The sequence below is a fragment of the Furipterus horrens genome, unplaced genomic scaffold (assembly GCF_987537825.1).
Source record: "Furipterus horrens unplaced genomic scaffold, mFurHor1.1.pri manual_scaffold_2, whole genome shotgun sequence".
Lineage (NCBI taxonomy): Eukaryota > Metazoa > Chordata > Mammalia > Chiroptera > Furipteridae > Furipterus > Furipterus horrens.
In genome coordinates this window covers 150,387,186-150,402,798 of record NW_028327172.1, presented here as the reverse complement: position 1 = coordinate 150,402,798, position 15,613 = coordinate 150,387,186, and the positions used below count along the sequence as shown (strand labels likewise).

The following is a 15,613-nucleotide window of genomic DNA, read 5'->3' as shown; positions in this document are numbered from 1 at the left end:
AGCAGATACTTTGTAGAAATCCTTCCTTTTCCCTTTTTCCTCTTTGCTGAATGATAAGGAAAGGCCCTGTTTCAAAGTCCAGATTCTTAACCGTCCACGGTAAAGCAATCGCGTGGTTCTTTCACACTCCCGGCTTGGCGCTTTGAGGATGTGAAAAACACATCCGGAAAGTTTCGTGCACAGCCTTACTTTCAGAACTTCCTAGACCGCAGGCTCCTTCGGGTATTTACTTGGGATAAGGAGCGCATAAAAATTAGCAAGGACATCTTTAGCCTGAGGTTGGGACGACAGACTTAGGGAGGCAAGGACAAAGGAACACTTTCTCTTCCTGTAAAAATCGAGCCGCGGGCAGACTCGTTCTCCCGAGTCCCACAGGGGCGCTGACCAGGCGGGGTCCCGGGCTCGCAGACACGCGGCGGCGAGGAACAGCGCCCGGAGCCTGCTCTCAAGTGGAGCGGGCACTGCTCCGCAGCTGCTCCGCGCGCTCCAACTCCGCGCTGCGGTCCCAGCATTCCTAGCCCTGCCGACCCTCCGGGGGAGGAGATCGGGGAGGGGTCGCCGCAGGGGGGACGCTGGAGTCCGGCCAGGCCACGGGTCCGCGGCGCGCGCCCCTTTCAGCCTGCCGCCAGTGGCGGGGCGGGGCGGCCCCAGCCCCCACTCCACCCCACTCCTAGGTCCTTCCCGCTCCTTTCTTTCCTTCCCGCTTTCCCCGGGAGAAACATGGCCGGGAGCAGTGAGGAGGCGCCAGACTACGGGCGAGGCGTAGTGGTAAATGAAAACTCCCGATTGATTTAGTGGCTGCGTCGTGCGCTCCCCACGCTCTCCTTTCCCCTCCCTTCTTGGCACCCTGCTCTTAGATTCAGTGCTTGACGTGCATTCGGTGAGCGCGGGCCACTGCTTTGTTCTTCCCTGCCGACGGGGATCGCTTCCACCCTCAAACCCGCCCCTCCCCCTCCCCTCCACTCCCCTCCCCTCCCCTCCCCCCTCTTCCCTCTTCCCGCTTTTCGCTCCTCGTTCCTCGCTCCCAGCGCGCAGTCTGACCTAAAACTTAACTTTCCTAAACCGGGTGTTCTCAGTGTCCTCCCTCTATCCCCCCAGCCCTGCCCCGGGCCCGAGTCTGCTCCTCCTGCGTTAAGCCTGAGTCATGCCGGGTCCCCACTCCCGCCAGTCTCCAGGAGTCAGCCGTGGGAGCGGGACGGGTCAGTGAAGACCTCCACTGGGCACCTTTGGGGGCCTCCTTCCCTTTGTGCTTCCTCCTGAGCTCTCCAGCACGGGCCCCTCATTTTGTTTTCCAAAAGAATAATGAGGATTCTCGAGGGCAGCTAGGAAATAAAGTAGCTATAGCGGATGGACTGCGCTGGGACCCTGTCTATGGGGTCTCTACCCAAGCTTCAGACAAGTTGGCCCTCTGGAGTGTCCGTTTCCTCTTCTGCAAAAGGGAACACAGCATCAGAGGTCCACCGAGTGATCTAGAGAGGATATATGTAAAGTACGTGGTAGTGTGCCCCAGGGGAGGTTGTGGAAAGATGGTTCTCAGACCAGAGACTCTGTATCCCTGAGAATCTTTCTAGGTGTCAACCAGAGGACTCCCATCTTTCAGTGTCCTGGAATCAAATCGGTTCTTGCCCTGTGGCCACCAGGGTCCACTGGTGGCTCCCACGGAGGATGATTTCTTCAAAGGTGGTGGTGGCTACTGTGTCAGGTTTAATGTAAAACGATGGTGAGGGTGGCAGGGGGGGCCAATTTTACATTAATGTTCTTTTTTCAGAACTCACCCAAATAATATGTGATTATTAGTGGACTGCATGAGTAAGTGGGTAGGGGAAGCAAACACCTCACGCTCAGACAGAACTGTTCAGGTTGAACTGTGTTGCTCAGTTCTTAATTTAACATCAGGGCCTCTGTTCTTCTATGAGTTGAAGTTTATTTATTCATTCCACATATGTTGACTGTTCTGCTGGGTTTCAGGCAGTGTTTTAGGCTCTAAGGATACAGCATGGAACATAAAAAGCCCTGTCTTCATGGAGCTTACATTCTAGAGAAAGGGCTAGGCAGGCAGCATGAAAGCAAATAAATAAAGGGGATAATTTCAGATAGTGATGTGCAATGAGAAGGGAAGAGAACAAAGAGGGATGGAAGGAGGGCTGGGGAGCATTGCTTTTGCTCAGGGGGTCAGATTGGCTTCTTCTGAGCCATCTTCTGAAGGGTAAGCAGCAAGTAGCCATGGGAAGGCTGAAGCAGAGTACTCAAGACAGCATATACCAAGTGCTAAGAAATCATTACATCCTGAGAAGAAATTATTATACCCAGTGTATACTTTTAAAAAGTCACTCTGTGGAAACAGACTTGACTTGGAGTGATGAACACACAATACAATATACAGATGGTGTATTATAGAATTGTACACCTGCAACCTATGTAATTTTATTAACCAATGTCAGCCCAATAAATTTAATAAAAATAAATAATTTTTTTTTTTAAAGTTACTCCATTTGCCGTGGAGAGGACAGTCCAGCCCGGGGTTGGATTTGGGGGGGGGGGGGTGGTTGTTGAAAATGTAGAAGGAAAATAGTTCAGTTCTGGATAGATCAAGTCTAGTGACTATAGGGCCCACATGTCAGGATGCATTGTAGGCAATTTGAAATTCATACAAAGAATTCAGGAGAGTGAGTAAATGTATTTGAAAATCATCGGCAAGTAGAAAAATATCTGATGTTTGGGAGTGGGTAGGTATGCCCAGTGAAAGTGGAAAAACATTGAAAACTACCATTATGGATAGAAACCTGCAAAGTACCAAATGTAAGAGGCAGAGTCCAGGAGGACACAGATAAAGAGACCAAGCATGAGGAGCAAAGTAGGAGAGAGCAGGAAGGGTGGTAGATGCCCAGGGAATAGGATTTTGTGGAGGAGGGTGAGGGGGCAAAGAGGTCATTTAAGAGTATCAGATACTACCAAAAACTAGTAGGATCAACATGGAAAAGTGGCCATTGCATTTAACATTTACAAAGCCATTAATTAAAAAACAAACAACAAAAAAAAAACGCATCTACTACTTAATAATAGATACATACTCTTGAAAGGGAATGAGGTAGATTGTTAAAGTCTAAAAAGCAAATGATGGAACCATGCAAATAGTCCAATCTATTTGTGTCAAAAGAAGACATCTCAAAAGCAAGATGATTTTGTGGAAGATGCAGGGAGGCAGTGAGAGGGTCCACCTTGATTGGACATAATCAATGTATAATAGAAATATTTCCTGCATTTACATAATCTTTTCCAGTAGATTTCAGGATAATTAGATTAACCTCAAGTTGGATATAGGCAGGCAAAGCAAACTCAGAGCTCAAGATGCTGACGTTCAGGTATGGGATTCTTGGAAACAGAGCTGAGAGGGTAGAGTCCCTTTCTCTTTGATGGTGGAGAGGTAGCTCTGGCCTGAAATTGGCAGCAGCCATTGTCGCTGTCTGAGGGAGAGAGTGGGACCTGACATGAGGGACTCAGCAGCAGAAAAGAGCAGAAATTCACTTTTTATGTGTTTTCAAACTATTTTCTTCCTGGTGGAAACTGCTTGAAAAATAATGCAAGAAATCTCTAAGTCATATATATATATATATATATATATATATATATGACTTAGAAAGAAGGTTTTCAATGTATCTTCAAATGAGAAAAAGAGAACTGGAATGAGTTCTGGAATTTGATGTTGTATAAAATGGCTCAGTTAATGTGTTTGTCACTTCCCCAGCTTGGCTGTGTTTTTCATCTTTGAACAGAGAAAACATTGTTCTGAATAAACTTAGAGCATGTCATCAGTGATACTGAAACTATTTAAAGACTTCTTGTTTTGATTCTTTAAAAAAAAATTAATAACATAATTATCTACAATTCACATTAGTTTTCATTCTCTCAGGTTTAGGACTTATTTACAATGCAACTTGCATGCAACATAAGGACAACGAAGGGTAATAAAGTTATTCCTTTACCTCTAGCTGTCTTTTATCTCAACAAGGAAAACTCACTATTCTAGACTCATTGGAAATAAGGCCAGTTTGGATTATAGAACAGTTTTAAAGAAATACAGTTCTTCTGCTTTTATATTCACAGCTTTACCTAGAGTAACAAGACTTTGGCAAGTAGATTTGAGGCACTTCTTTGAATTCATTAAACATATCATTTGTAAGTAAATGATCAATGTTTCAGCACATCTAAATGGTTAATATTTATTACATAGGTACAGTAAATAGATACAGATATAAGAGTTTTATACCATTATCTATCTTATTTACTCCTCACAGTAACCATATGAGGCAGGCACTGACTCCACTTTACAGATGAATACATTGGGACACAGAGAAGTTAAAATGCCCAAGGTCTTGTAGTTAGTAAACTCACCTCCAGGTGTGTTGGACTTGTAACTCTATGCTCTTGACCATTACTCCATCTGCCTCTGAGTTGTGGATTATCATTACAGTTTTTATCTATAGGTTGGTTTAATTTGTTATTTTCTTTTGGGGGAGGGTATGATTTATTAAGCACTTATACATCAGAAAGTACTAAGAGCTCTAAGTACATTATCTGTTCTAAGCTCTAATCCTCAAAGTACCCTGTCAATAGTCTTTATAGAGAGTATATCTTATTTAAAGTAGGGAGAAAACTGAGTCTCAAAGAGAGTAAACAGTTTCCCTTATACCACAGCTTGTTAGTGTCAGAGCTGAGCTCTAGAACATGGAGTGGGAGAGTCATCTCTTGAGATTTAACTAGAGCAGAGGGCAGTAACGGATTTGCATGGTGGGAGGAATGGGTTCAGATGACCATTAGTTAACGATGCCACCACACAGAGGGGCTCCCAGGAGTAGAGTTGGTTAGTGTGTGGTCTATAAGAGGAGCCAGAAAGTGCTACGCACTTGGAGGATCTCCCTGGTGCTGGTCAGGATCCCTCTCTGGTCTTTACCTTGGCCTGCCAGCAGATCTTCTGGAAGTTGGTGACATAAAGCTGGTGATTCAGGCTCTGACCAGCACTGTGGTATTGATGGTACTGACAATAGGATTTGCTAATGGGTTGCATGAAAGGGATGAAAGAATGGAGTCAACAGAAACCCTGAGGCTTTGATCTGAGCAACTGGAAAAATGAGTTGTTCTTCCCTGAGAGAAAAGGATAAATTGGGGGGAAGGGGGCATTACAAGTTTGGTTTGACTGGCATTCCAGAGCCCAGAACTGGGGTAGGAGCAGGTGTGGGCTGGACCATAAATTACCTTTCCAAATCCTGAGCAAAAGAAAACTGGTTTCAAGTCTTTACTAGAAGGATTTGATGACGCAGAAGTGTGGGTCCACACTAAACCCTGGAAACATGTGATTTCAATAGGTAGTCTTTTCCAGGCACATGAGGCATGTACAAGGCATAGAAATATAATAGTATATATAATAATTAGTAATATATGATATAGTATAGATATTAATATAATTACAAATATAATGTTATACATACTCATATTAATGGTAACAATTTAAGTATAGATTATATTTTTATACATATATAATTTTTCAAACAATACAATCAGGTTAGTTACAAGACATTGAGTTTATATTTTTACTGTATGATGCCAAGAGTTAAGAATGGAGTATGTACTCTGTTTACTTCCAGTACTAGGTCCTTCATCCGGTTGAATGAAACATTACCTTGTCCCACTGAGCTTTTCATAGGTTGACAGAATATAATTTAATGACATATTGATCATAGGACCCACTCTGTTTTCAGTGTTATTCTGTTTTTCAAATGACACTTTTTTGTTTATTTAGGTTTCAAAAATAATTTGCCAGTAAAAAATACCATAACAAAAATAATTTGATTTGCAGATTATGGATGATTGGCCAGGGTATGACTTGAATTTATTCACATACCCACAGCACTATTATGGAGATTTGGAATATGTCCTCATACCTCATGGCATCATTGTGGATAGGTAAGTGTCACTTCCTGTGTCAGGCTTGGTCCTGCCCCAGGCTGGCTGTCTCTTGTATGAATCATGCGATACACCTTAGGATCCTATTCCTGGATCTCTTTTATGCAGTAGGGGACAGCACTTTTTAGGACAGAGAATTTGAAAGAAAAAGAATCTCTACGTTAACTGAACTGTTTACCTGGACTTTTGTTCAGGCAAAACAATATATATGCATAAAGTATTAACATTATAAAAACCTCAAGGTAGTAATGTGCTGGACAAACTGATGAAAATGCGTCTAACCTGAGCACCTTTGTCTCACATTTCTTAGACTCTTGAGTTAACCAGGGAGAGTTAAGAGGTGACCTTTGCTTTCATAGAACACACCCCTAAAACCTTGGCTTTTCCTGCAACTTGCATTTATTTTGGAGCAAGTAATGTATCATAGGTCGATCAGTCTATGTGCAATTTTATTTTCCCACCAGGGGTAAAGTTTCGGGAATAGATATATTTGCAGCTTAAAAAGATCTACACAGAACTCGTTCTGGAATACTATTTCTCATCTGTCTACATAGATATCCTCTGGCTCCTTCCTAGCTAGTTGGCTTTCCTAAAGCTAACATTTTCTTTCCTGTTCTAAGCCCCTAAGTCACCCCTGTTTGGACCTTGGTTTTCAGAGAGCCCCCTACAGTTCAGCCCACAAGTGCCAGAATTTGTAGGTCATGTCCGTTACACAAAATGGTCTTAATGCCCAAACTATTACATTTCCATGTACCTCTAATTTCTGTATAAAGGTCAAATACTTAAGCCTTCACATTTATATGGAAAGCAAGCTTCATGAATTTCACAGTGAATTCCCAGGAATCACAGAGATTCTTCAGAGACCCAGATACCAGGGTGACAGAGGTCCTGGAGAGTAGGAGCAAACAGAGGCTTTGGGCTTCCACCCTACCCTTTCCTTACACATAAACTTAAACTTCTGCCCCTACTTTTTTAATCTGTTGTATTCTTCTGAGTTAAAATTTAACTTTATGAAGTAAGTCTGCAGCCAAAAGCAAGTTTGAAATAAACGAGGTGGTTACTATCCCCAGGATATTATCTTTCTATCAATTTCTATCTATAAGCGAAAGGAAATGTCATTCTTTCACTTAAATTCTAAAATCTTGCATTGGATATGACTTGAATATTGTGTGTTTTCTCTCAAACTACAGTATATTATTAAGATAAGGTAGAGTTTGGGTTTTCTCATGGCCTAAGATGGCTCTCTATGGAATATAAGTTCTGATTGTCAAAGGGAAAAAAAAAGGTTTCATGATCAAATAAACTTGGAAAACTTTACATCTCCCAAATTGATAAGTCTTTCTATTGACAACTCATATTTAAATACATGGAAGTTATGAAAAAATAATAAAAATCTGCTTGACTTTAACAATTAAACCAACTTTTGTTGTTCTTTGGGTGTCTTTATACTCAGTTCACCTCTTAATAACTCTCAGAAGAGTTTTCCCTTATCATCAGTATGGAACACCCCTGGTTTAAATAAATTTCTACTTTATTCACCTGAATTTTATGATTTAAATTATTTTCATCCTGTCTAGTACATGACTGAGTCCTGGTAAGGTTATCTGAAGCCAGATCCCTGTATAGGAGAATCACCCAGCAAACTTGTTAAAAGCTTTATGTCCAGCAATTCTGATTCAAAGTCTGAGGTGGGCCCAGTATTGTCTATCTCCACCTTTAAAAATGAATTAAGATACTATTTACATACTACAGGATTTACCCACTGTAGGTAAATCATTGAATGATTTTTTTAGTAAAATTTTATGGTTGGGCAAGCATCACTACTACCATTTTACAATATTTCTATCATTTCAAAAAATTTGTTTTCTCTGTGCTCCTACCTTCAGCATTAGACAATCACTAATCTGATTTAGTTCTCTATATATTTATCTTTTCTGGACATTTTTAATAAATTAATTGATACAATATTTGATTACTGATACATCAGTTGATAGACATTTGGATTTGTAGTTTGGGGCTATTATGAATAATGCTTCTGTGAACATTCTTTGTGGAGCTATATCTTTTCATTTCTCTCGGGTGGATTTGTTGGAGTGGAATTTTGAGTTTTGTGGTAAGTGTGAGAAACTGCCAATTATTTCCCAAAGTGGCTATACCATTTTACATTTCCACCAGCAATGTATGAGGTTGCCAGTTTCTCCACCCATTTGCCAACATTTAGCATTGTCAGTTTTCGTCGTCGGCAGCCGTCCGTCTCGAGAGACGATGGTGTAGCTTCTTAAGAGTCTATCTGCACCGCCGAGAATGGCTGTGCAGTCCGACTCGGGAGTGACACGGTATCTGTCTCCTCCCGTGTTGAATCGACATCTTGCGATGACGCTGGAGTGTCCTCTCCAGTGGAGCTGAAGCTACAGAGCCTGGGCAGGGTGATATGGAGGGTCTGCTGTTGCCCATGCAGCAGACCCCCCCTCTCTTCGCAGCTGAAGGGTCCAAGGGAAAGACGGAGTCAATACAGCTTGGCTTCAGGTGCGCCGCAGGAGTTGCCGGTGTTGACTACAACGTCAAACCGCCTTAGGGACTCCGGCTCCGGATTTTCTGTCGGGGTTTACTCCCTTAGCCTTTCCCCTGAAGAGGTATGCCGCAAGGCAGCGGAGGTTTTTTGGAGTCAGTTTTCCTTCTCTGATGTGCCCTGACTGGAAGATCGAACCAGCGACACTTAGCTCGCAGGCCGACGCTCAATCCACTGAGCCAAACCAGCCAAGGGCCTCAGTCCTTCTAATTATAGCCATTCGAGTAGATCTGTAAGAGTATCTCGTGGTTTTAATTTGCATTTTCCTAATAATTAGTGTGCATGTTAGTTGTTATATGTTTTCTTTGGAGAGATGTCTATTTAAGTCTTTGCCCATTTTTATTTATTTTTATTATTTATTTCTTTTCTGTCCACCTGGAACATTTATTGGCATTTCACACAAAACCCTTCTCTTCCCCACCGGAAAGTCCCAGGCCCCCGAGGTAGGGGTCCCCTGGTCCAGATTTCTGAAACGAGGTCTTAGGCCTTGGTGGCCTGAGTTGCTCCCAGGGCTGTGAGCTGCTGAATCTTCTGGCTCATGATCTCCATGACAGCCCGTTTCATGGCATGCTTCTCCTGCAGGGCTGGCTGGTCTTTCTCCCTTCGCTTGGTGAGGAAGTCTATTTTCCTTTTGAAGAAGTCCTTGGCATCCTCAGCTGTCTTCTCTACATAGTAGCCAGTTCCCACATCGATGAGCACGTATTCCACATCATGTAGCTTCCCAGGGACATACATAGAACTCGTCAATGGGACAAGTAATTCTTTCCCCTCATTGCTCTTGTTCAGCACGTTCAGACAGTCCTTGGCTTCCACATACTTGGTTTGTACCACTTTGAGCTGGGCAATGGATGTGGACAAGAACTCCACTTCCTGGTCCAACTGGTTCTTAAGCATTTCCAGCTGCGGTAGATTCAGCTCGGTGATGTTGACTGACTGCACCATACTGGGAAGGAGGACTCTCTTTGCCCATTTTTAAATTGGGTGATTTGTCATCTTATTGAGTTAGTTGTAAGAGTTCTTTATATTTTCTGGATGCAAATCCTTTATCCCCCATCTGAGGCTTGCCTTTTTATTTTCTTATTGACATCTTTTGAGAAGAATGTTAGAGGGAGTTTTCCATAAATGTCAATTAGGTTCAGTTGGTTTATGGTATTGTTCAGTTCAACTATATCTATATCTTTACTGATTTTCTGCCTGTTGGATCTGTCAGTTACTGAGAGAAAGGTTTTGAAGTCTCCAAATGCAATAGTGGGTTCATCTACTTCTTGCAGTTCTGTCAGTATTTTGACACTCTGTTGTTAGGATTATTATGTCTCAGAGAACTGACCTCATCATTACGTAATGCTTCTCTTTATTCCTGTTAATTTCCTTACTCTGACATCTGCTTTGTCTGAAATTAATATAGCAACTACAGCTTCCTTTTGATTAATGTTATTATGGTATATCTTTCTTTTTAGTCTATCTGTGTCTCTATATTTAGGTGTGTTTCTTGTAGCAACATATTTTAACATTTGCTTTTATCCCTTTTATCCACTATGACAGCCTCTGCCTTTTAATTGTTGTATTTAGACCATTGACATTTAATGTGTTATTGTTACAATTGGTTTAATATCTACCATGTATGTAACTATTTTCTATTCATTGCCCTTGTTCTTTATTGGTTTTCTTTTGTCTTCCACTCTGTGAAATATATCTCCCCCACAATGTGTGGCCTTTTAAAGTTTATTTCTCATTTTTATTTTTTTTAAATCCTCATCTGAGGACATGATTATTGATTTTAGAGAGAGGGGATGTAGAGAGAGAGGGGAGGAGAGAAACATCAGTGTGAAAGAGAAACATTGATTAGCTGCCTCTTGCGCATGCCACAGTCAAGGGACCGAACCGGCAACCTAGGCATGTGCCCTGACTGGAAATCGAACCCTCAATACTTCAGTTTACAGAATGATGCTCCAACCAAGTGAGCCACACTGGCCAGGGCCTTGGTTTTATTTTTAAGACTCATTTAATAGGGTTCACCCCTGTGTCTGAATAGCTTAGTCTTCAGCCTTAGATTTCTTAGAAATTATACTTAAACACCTTGAGCCAGTAAGGCTCTCTGTTGATGAATGTGTATGGAGGTTGGCAAACACATTCAAATTTCCAGCCTTCTTCAAGTCTTCCTTGGCTTTACATTCTACTGGGCTTTCTTGTGTCCTCTCTGTTCATGTTTACAGGCTCCATCACCCAGAGAGATGTGGGTAGCTTAGGCCTACTCTAGACCCTGCTGGACATACACATAGCTCTGGTCAGTTTGGGATATGCAAAGGGTTTATTGTGTAGCCCTGTCCTATGACTCTAACCTCCTGGAATTACCTATCAAATCCCAGACTGGTCTAACCAGTTAGTTGCTCAAGCAGGACGGCAAATACTGGAAAATGGAGCTACTGGCCCTCCCTGTTCACATGCTGCCAAGATAGCCATTTTAGCTGACAATGCTCCCAGTCAGGTGAACTGCCTCTGGCAGTGCCCCACCCTGTTTGAACTACCTGGTTGAACAACGGAGTTGATGATGGGGGTGTGGGGGGGTGGGGTAAGGCACAATGGGGGCTTTCTTGGGCAAGAATCTATAGACTTGCTCTGTTTCTACCCAGTGTTCAATGTTTTCATCAATAATTGATTCTTAGTTTGTTGTATGCCTTTGGTTGATATCTAGAGTGCTGACATGGTTTGTTTGTTTGTTTGAGAGTTTTGTCCAGCTTTGTAGTTGCTGTTTGTGGAGAGGATATGTTGACCTCCTTACTCCGTCATGCTGGAAACAAATGTCCCTTTATGTAGAGTATCTGGCATGCTGATGTACATTTTTTGATGATCATATTTTGAGCCTGAAACTGTGGTTGCTATATGTATACGTGTGTATACATACATTTATATAAAACATTTATAATGGGGTAAAAAAGGTGAAGGGATTAGGAAGTAAAAATTGCAAGTTATTAAAACAGTCGCAGGATATAAAATACAACATTGGGAGTATAGTCAATACTATTGTAATAACTATGTATGATATCAGATGGGTACTAGACTTAAGGGAGTGATCACTTTGTCAGTTATATAAATGTCTAATCACTGTGTTGTAGAAACTAATGTAATAATGTATGTCAACTGTAATTGGAAAAAGATTTAATTTATTTTAAAAATTATTTTAAATAAAAGAAAAACAAGAGGGATCTAATATATATAACATATATAATTACGTATTTTATATGTAGATCATATGTAATATAAAGTTTTATTTATATATGTTTAAATAAGCTTATTTATTTTAAATCAAATTCTACTTGAGGTACCAGTGGGATTTTTTTTTTTTTTAGGTATGTACCTTAGATCCTGCCTCTGTTCAAGGTTTTAATGTTGTATTGGTGCATGGGCAATGGATTTCTGACATGAAATAATTAGAAAAAAATACAACAGCAGTTCCAAATTAGGTATGGGGTGCCAACCCAAGGTTTTCATCCTTGCCTAACTGCAGGAGGCATCATTCACATTGCATTCCATGGAAATGGTGCCTGCTGGAATTGTACTCTGGTGCACCTTTCACATAAATAATGTGCTATCTTTATGAAATATAAGGCAAATGTTATTCTTTTGATAGTTACTAAGGGCTTGACTTTTTCTCCAGTTTCATCTAACATTGTAAGGTGGGTTAGTCATTCTCCATTTCCTTTTTCTCTGCTGTAAAATGAGCATACTATCAGCAAATACCATCATAGCATTAAGGTTAACAACCGGGCTTTGTGGTGATAAAAGAACAGCATCCATGATCTTTGATTTTATATACTACACCTTAATCATTTCTGAAACACAGAGAAGCAGTAATGTGCTATTTGATGATGTAATTATCAAAAATATGTTTTGAACACTCTCTTTGTCCAACTTTAACAAAGCTTCTTTATCTATAGGCTTCTATCTCCCAAGCTCTTCTCCACATTTTTCTGCATAATCTAATATGCATGGTACATCTTGTGCTTTTCTAAAAGGAACAAAAATACTCAGAAGTACTTATGCTTTAATATATCTTTTAATCCCTTCTTTCAGAATTGAACGGCTGGCTAAGGATATTATGAAAGACATAGGCTACTGTGACATTATGGTCCTGTGTGTGCTTAAAGGAGGTTACAAGTTCTGTGCTGATCTTGTAGAACACCTTAAGAACATCAGTCGAAATTCAGATAGATTTGTGTCTATGAAGGTTGATTTCATCAGACTAAAAAGTTACAAGGTAAGTTATTTGTTTCATTTTCATTATATGACCTTAGAATAAACAACTTTAGAGAATAAAAGAATTAATAATGTTACAAAAATGAAGATTGTAGTTTTTTTTAATTTGCAAGATACTGAAACCTGTCATTCAAGTAGTATTCTATGAGGTGGGGGAGGGGTTGGGACCCCTGCTATCTATGTTCATCTATATGGAAAGTTGCTCCCAGAATGATTCTTTTGTGGCTGTAAAGTTGAGTGGTTATTTCCCGGTGCCCAGCTTCACAAGTATGTTAAGAAGGAGTGTTAAGAAAGTCTTGAGAACACCAGCATGTTTCTACCCCGGTTGTTACTGTTGGCCCTGGGGACTTGTGTGAGGGTATCCAGCCCAGAGCGGAGAGTGCTACAGTCATGGCCTTGAGGTAGAGAAGGGAAGCTGTAGGGACAGAGAGTTGTCATGTGAGATGAGACAAGACCAGGGAACCTCCAACAGAAGGCCCCTCCACCAGTCTATGCTGGACTCTCTTGGCAACCACTGAACAGAATTGAGGTAGATTATTCTCCAAAGACATCATCCCCTTAGCCTTTCCCTCTTCTCTCTATGATGTTACCTTTTGTGATGCTTTTTGATTCAATGTATGTAAGTCATTAATAGTGGCTTACGATTGGGTAAGGAGCTGTTGGAGTCAAACTCATGAAAGTATTCACATTGATTAAACTGGCTTGCACACTTTAATTCACTCTTCGAATTGGTTTTCTACTGCTGCCTGACAAAATCACCATGAAACTAGTAGTTTAAATGGATGCACATTGATCATCTTATAGTTTCTCTAGGTCAGAAGCCTGGGTACAGTTTCTCTGCTCAAAGTTTTCCCAGTCTGAAATCAAGGTGTTAGCCGGGGATTTGATCTCATCTGAAGTTTGAGGTCCTTTCCAAAATCACTGGTTTTTGGCAGAATTCAGTTTCTGTTTCACTGTTGACTCTAGGTTGGAGACTTCTCAGCTCCCAGGGGTTGCCCTGGGTGTTTACTTGGAAACTTCTGCATGGCAGTACACAGCACTGCAGGAGACCTTCTTTCAAAGGCCAATCTGATTAGGGCAGGCTCACCTAGGATAAGCGCCCTTCTGATGATCTCAGAGTCAATTGAATAGTCTCCTAATCATGGTAGTGACTTCCCTTGATATTTACAAGTCTCATCCACACTCAAGTGGAGGAGATTATAGAGGGTATGTATACCAGGGGACAGGAACAGAGTGGGGACATTTTAGAATTCTGCCTACCCCACTCTGTGACTCAGTTTTCTCAGCTATAGTGCAGCTGGCAAATTATTTGTTTCCTAAGATACTATGCATTTTCCTGGTGACCTCCAAGGTCAGGATGAAGCTGTCTTTTGCACACACCTCAACCCTAATTTATTGGTGTCATTGTCTCTTTGAAAACATTTTCTCTCTTTAGGTTCCTTTCATCCTGGATTAAGTAGCTTTATTTCCTTCTTACAAGCTTTTTTTTGTAACTCATTTACTTAGTTCAGATCCTTAATATATATATTTTCCAAGCAAACAGCTTTCTAAAACATCTTTTAAAATCTTTTTAAAATTAAAGTCAGGTTTATTGATATATGATTTACATGCAGGAAAATTCATCTCTTTTACTTTATTGTTCTGAGTTTTGACAATAGTATGTGGTCATGTAAGTCACCACTATCAAGATATAGAACAGTTTCTTACCACAAAAAAATACCCTTGTGTTCTTTGAAGTCAACCCCTTCCCTAACTCCTAGACCCTGGCAACTACTAATATGTTTTCTGTCCTTAGAGTTTTGCTCTTTCCAGAATGTCATATAATGTAATCATATGCCTTCGTAAATCTAAGTCTTAGCATAATTCACTTGAGATTCATTCATGTTGTTACATGTACCAGTAGTTTATTTCTCCGTATTGTCAAGTAGGATTTCATTATGTGGTATATGTATATACTACAGTATCAGCTGAAGGATATTAAGTTAATTTCCTTGTCAGGGTCATTATGAATAAAGCTGCTATAAATATTCACACATGGGTTTTTGTGTGTATTTATGTCTTAGATTCTCTTGAGATTGCTCAGCCATATGATGAGTGTATAAAGAAATTGCCAAACTCTTTTTTAGGGGTTGAATAATTTTTCATTCCCACCTGCAGTATATGAGATTTCCAGTTCTTCCACATTTTCAACAGCACTTGGTATTGCCAGTTTTTCTTTATTTTATTTTTTATTTTCTGTATCTTACCCATTGCAATAGGTGATGCTATCTCATTGTGGTTTTAATTTGCATTTCCCTATTGAATAATGATATTGGGAATAATTTTATTTGCCTATTTGCTATTCATATAGCTCCTTTGATGAAATGTTTGTTCAAATAACCTTGCTCCTTTTTAAAATTGGGTGGTCATTTTCTTATTGTTGAGTTTTGAAAGTTCTTAATATATATTTTTTGCCACAAATCCTTTATTAGATACAGGAATGTATATTTGGGTGTATTTTGAGTACATTTTCTAGCAATTGGGTTGCTTTTTCATTTTTATAGCAGTGCTTTTTATTCAAAGAGCATACTTCAAAATTTTTTATAAATTCCAGTTATCAATATTTTCTTTTGTGGATCATGCTTTTTTTAAAATGTATCTATCTATGTAACCATTGCCTGGTTCAAGGCCACAAAGATGTTCTCTCTTTTCTTTGAGAAGTTTCATAGTTTTAGATTTAAAACTAGGTCTGTGGTCAATATTGTGTTAACTCATATGGTACAGGTCAAGGCTCTCTCTCTTTTTTTTTTTTTTTTTAAGTGAATGTCCAGTTATTCCAGGATCATTTGA

General features: G+C 40.4%; 1 protein-coding gene and 1 pseudogene across 4 annotated transcripts in view; one reads left to right on the top strand and one right to left on the bottom strand.

Moving 5' to 3' along the window:
• The first annotated feature begins 682 nt into the window (after positions 1-682).
• PRTFDC1 (phosphoribosyl transferase domain containing 1) overlaps positions 683-15,613 on the top strand; it is a 94,662-nt gene continuing 79,731 nt past the window's right edge. For 2 of the 4 annotated variants that reach the window (XM_090268040.1, XM_090268039.1), the window contains exons 1-3: positions 683-768; positions 5,855-5,961; positions 12,602-12,785. In XM_090268040.1, the coding sequence (XP_090124166.1) occupies positions 721-768; positions 5,855-5,961; positions 12,602-12,785 (339 nt within the window). In that variant the 5' untranslated portion in view covers positions 683-720. Of the gene's footprint in view, positions 769-4,104; positions 4,177-5,854; positions 5,962-12,601; positions 12,786-15,613 lie in introns of all 4 variants that reach the window. The other 2 variants (XM_090268041.1, XM_090268042.1) reach the window with 2 other exon arrangements.
• LOC150019720 (prefoldin subunit 5 pseudogene) lies at positions 8,977-9,482 on the bottom strand (annotated as a pseudogene).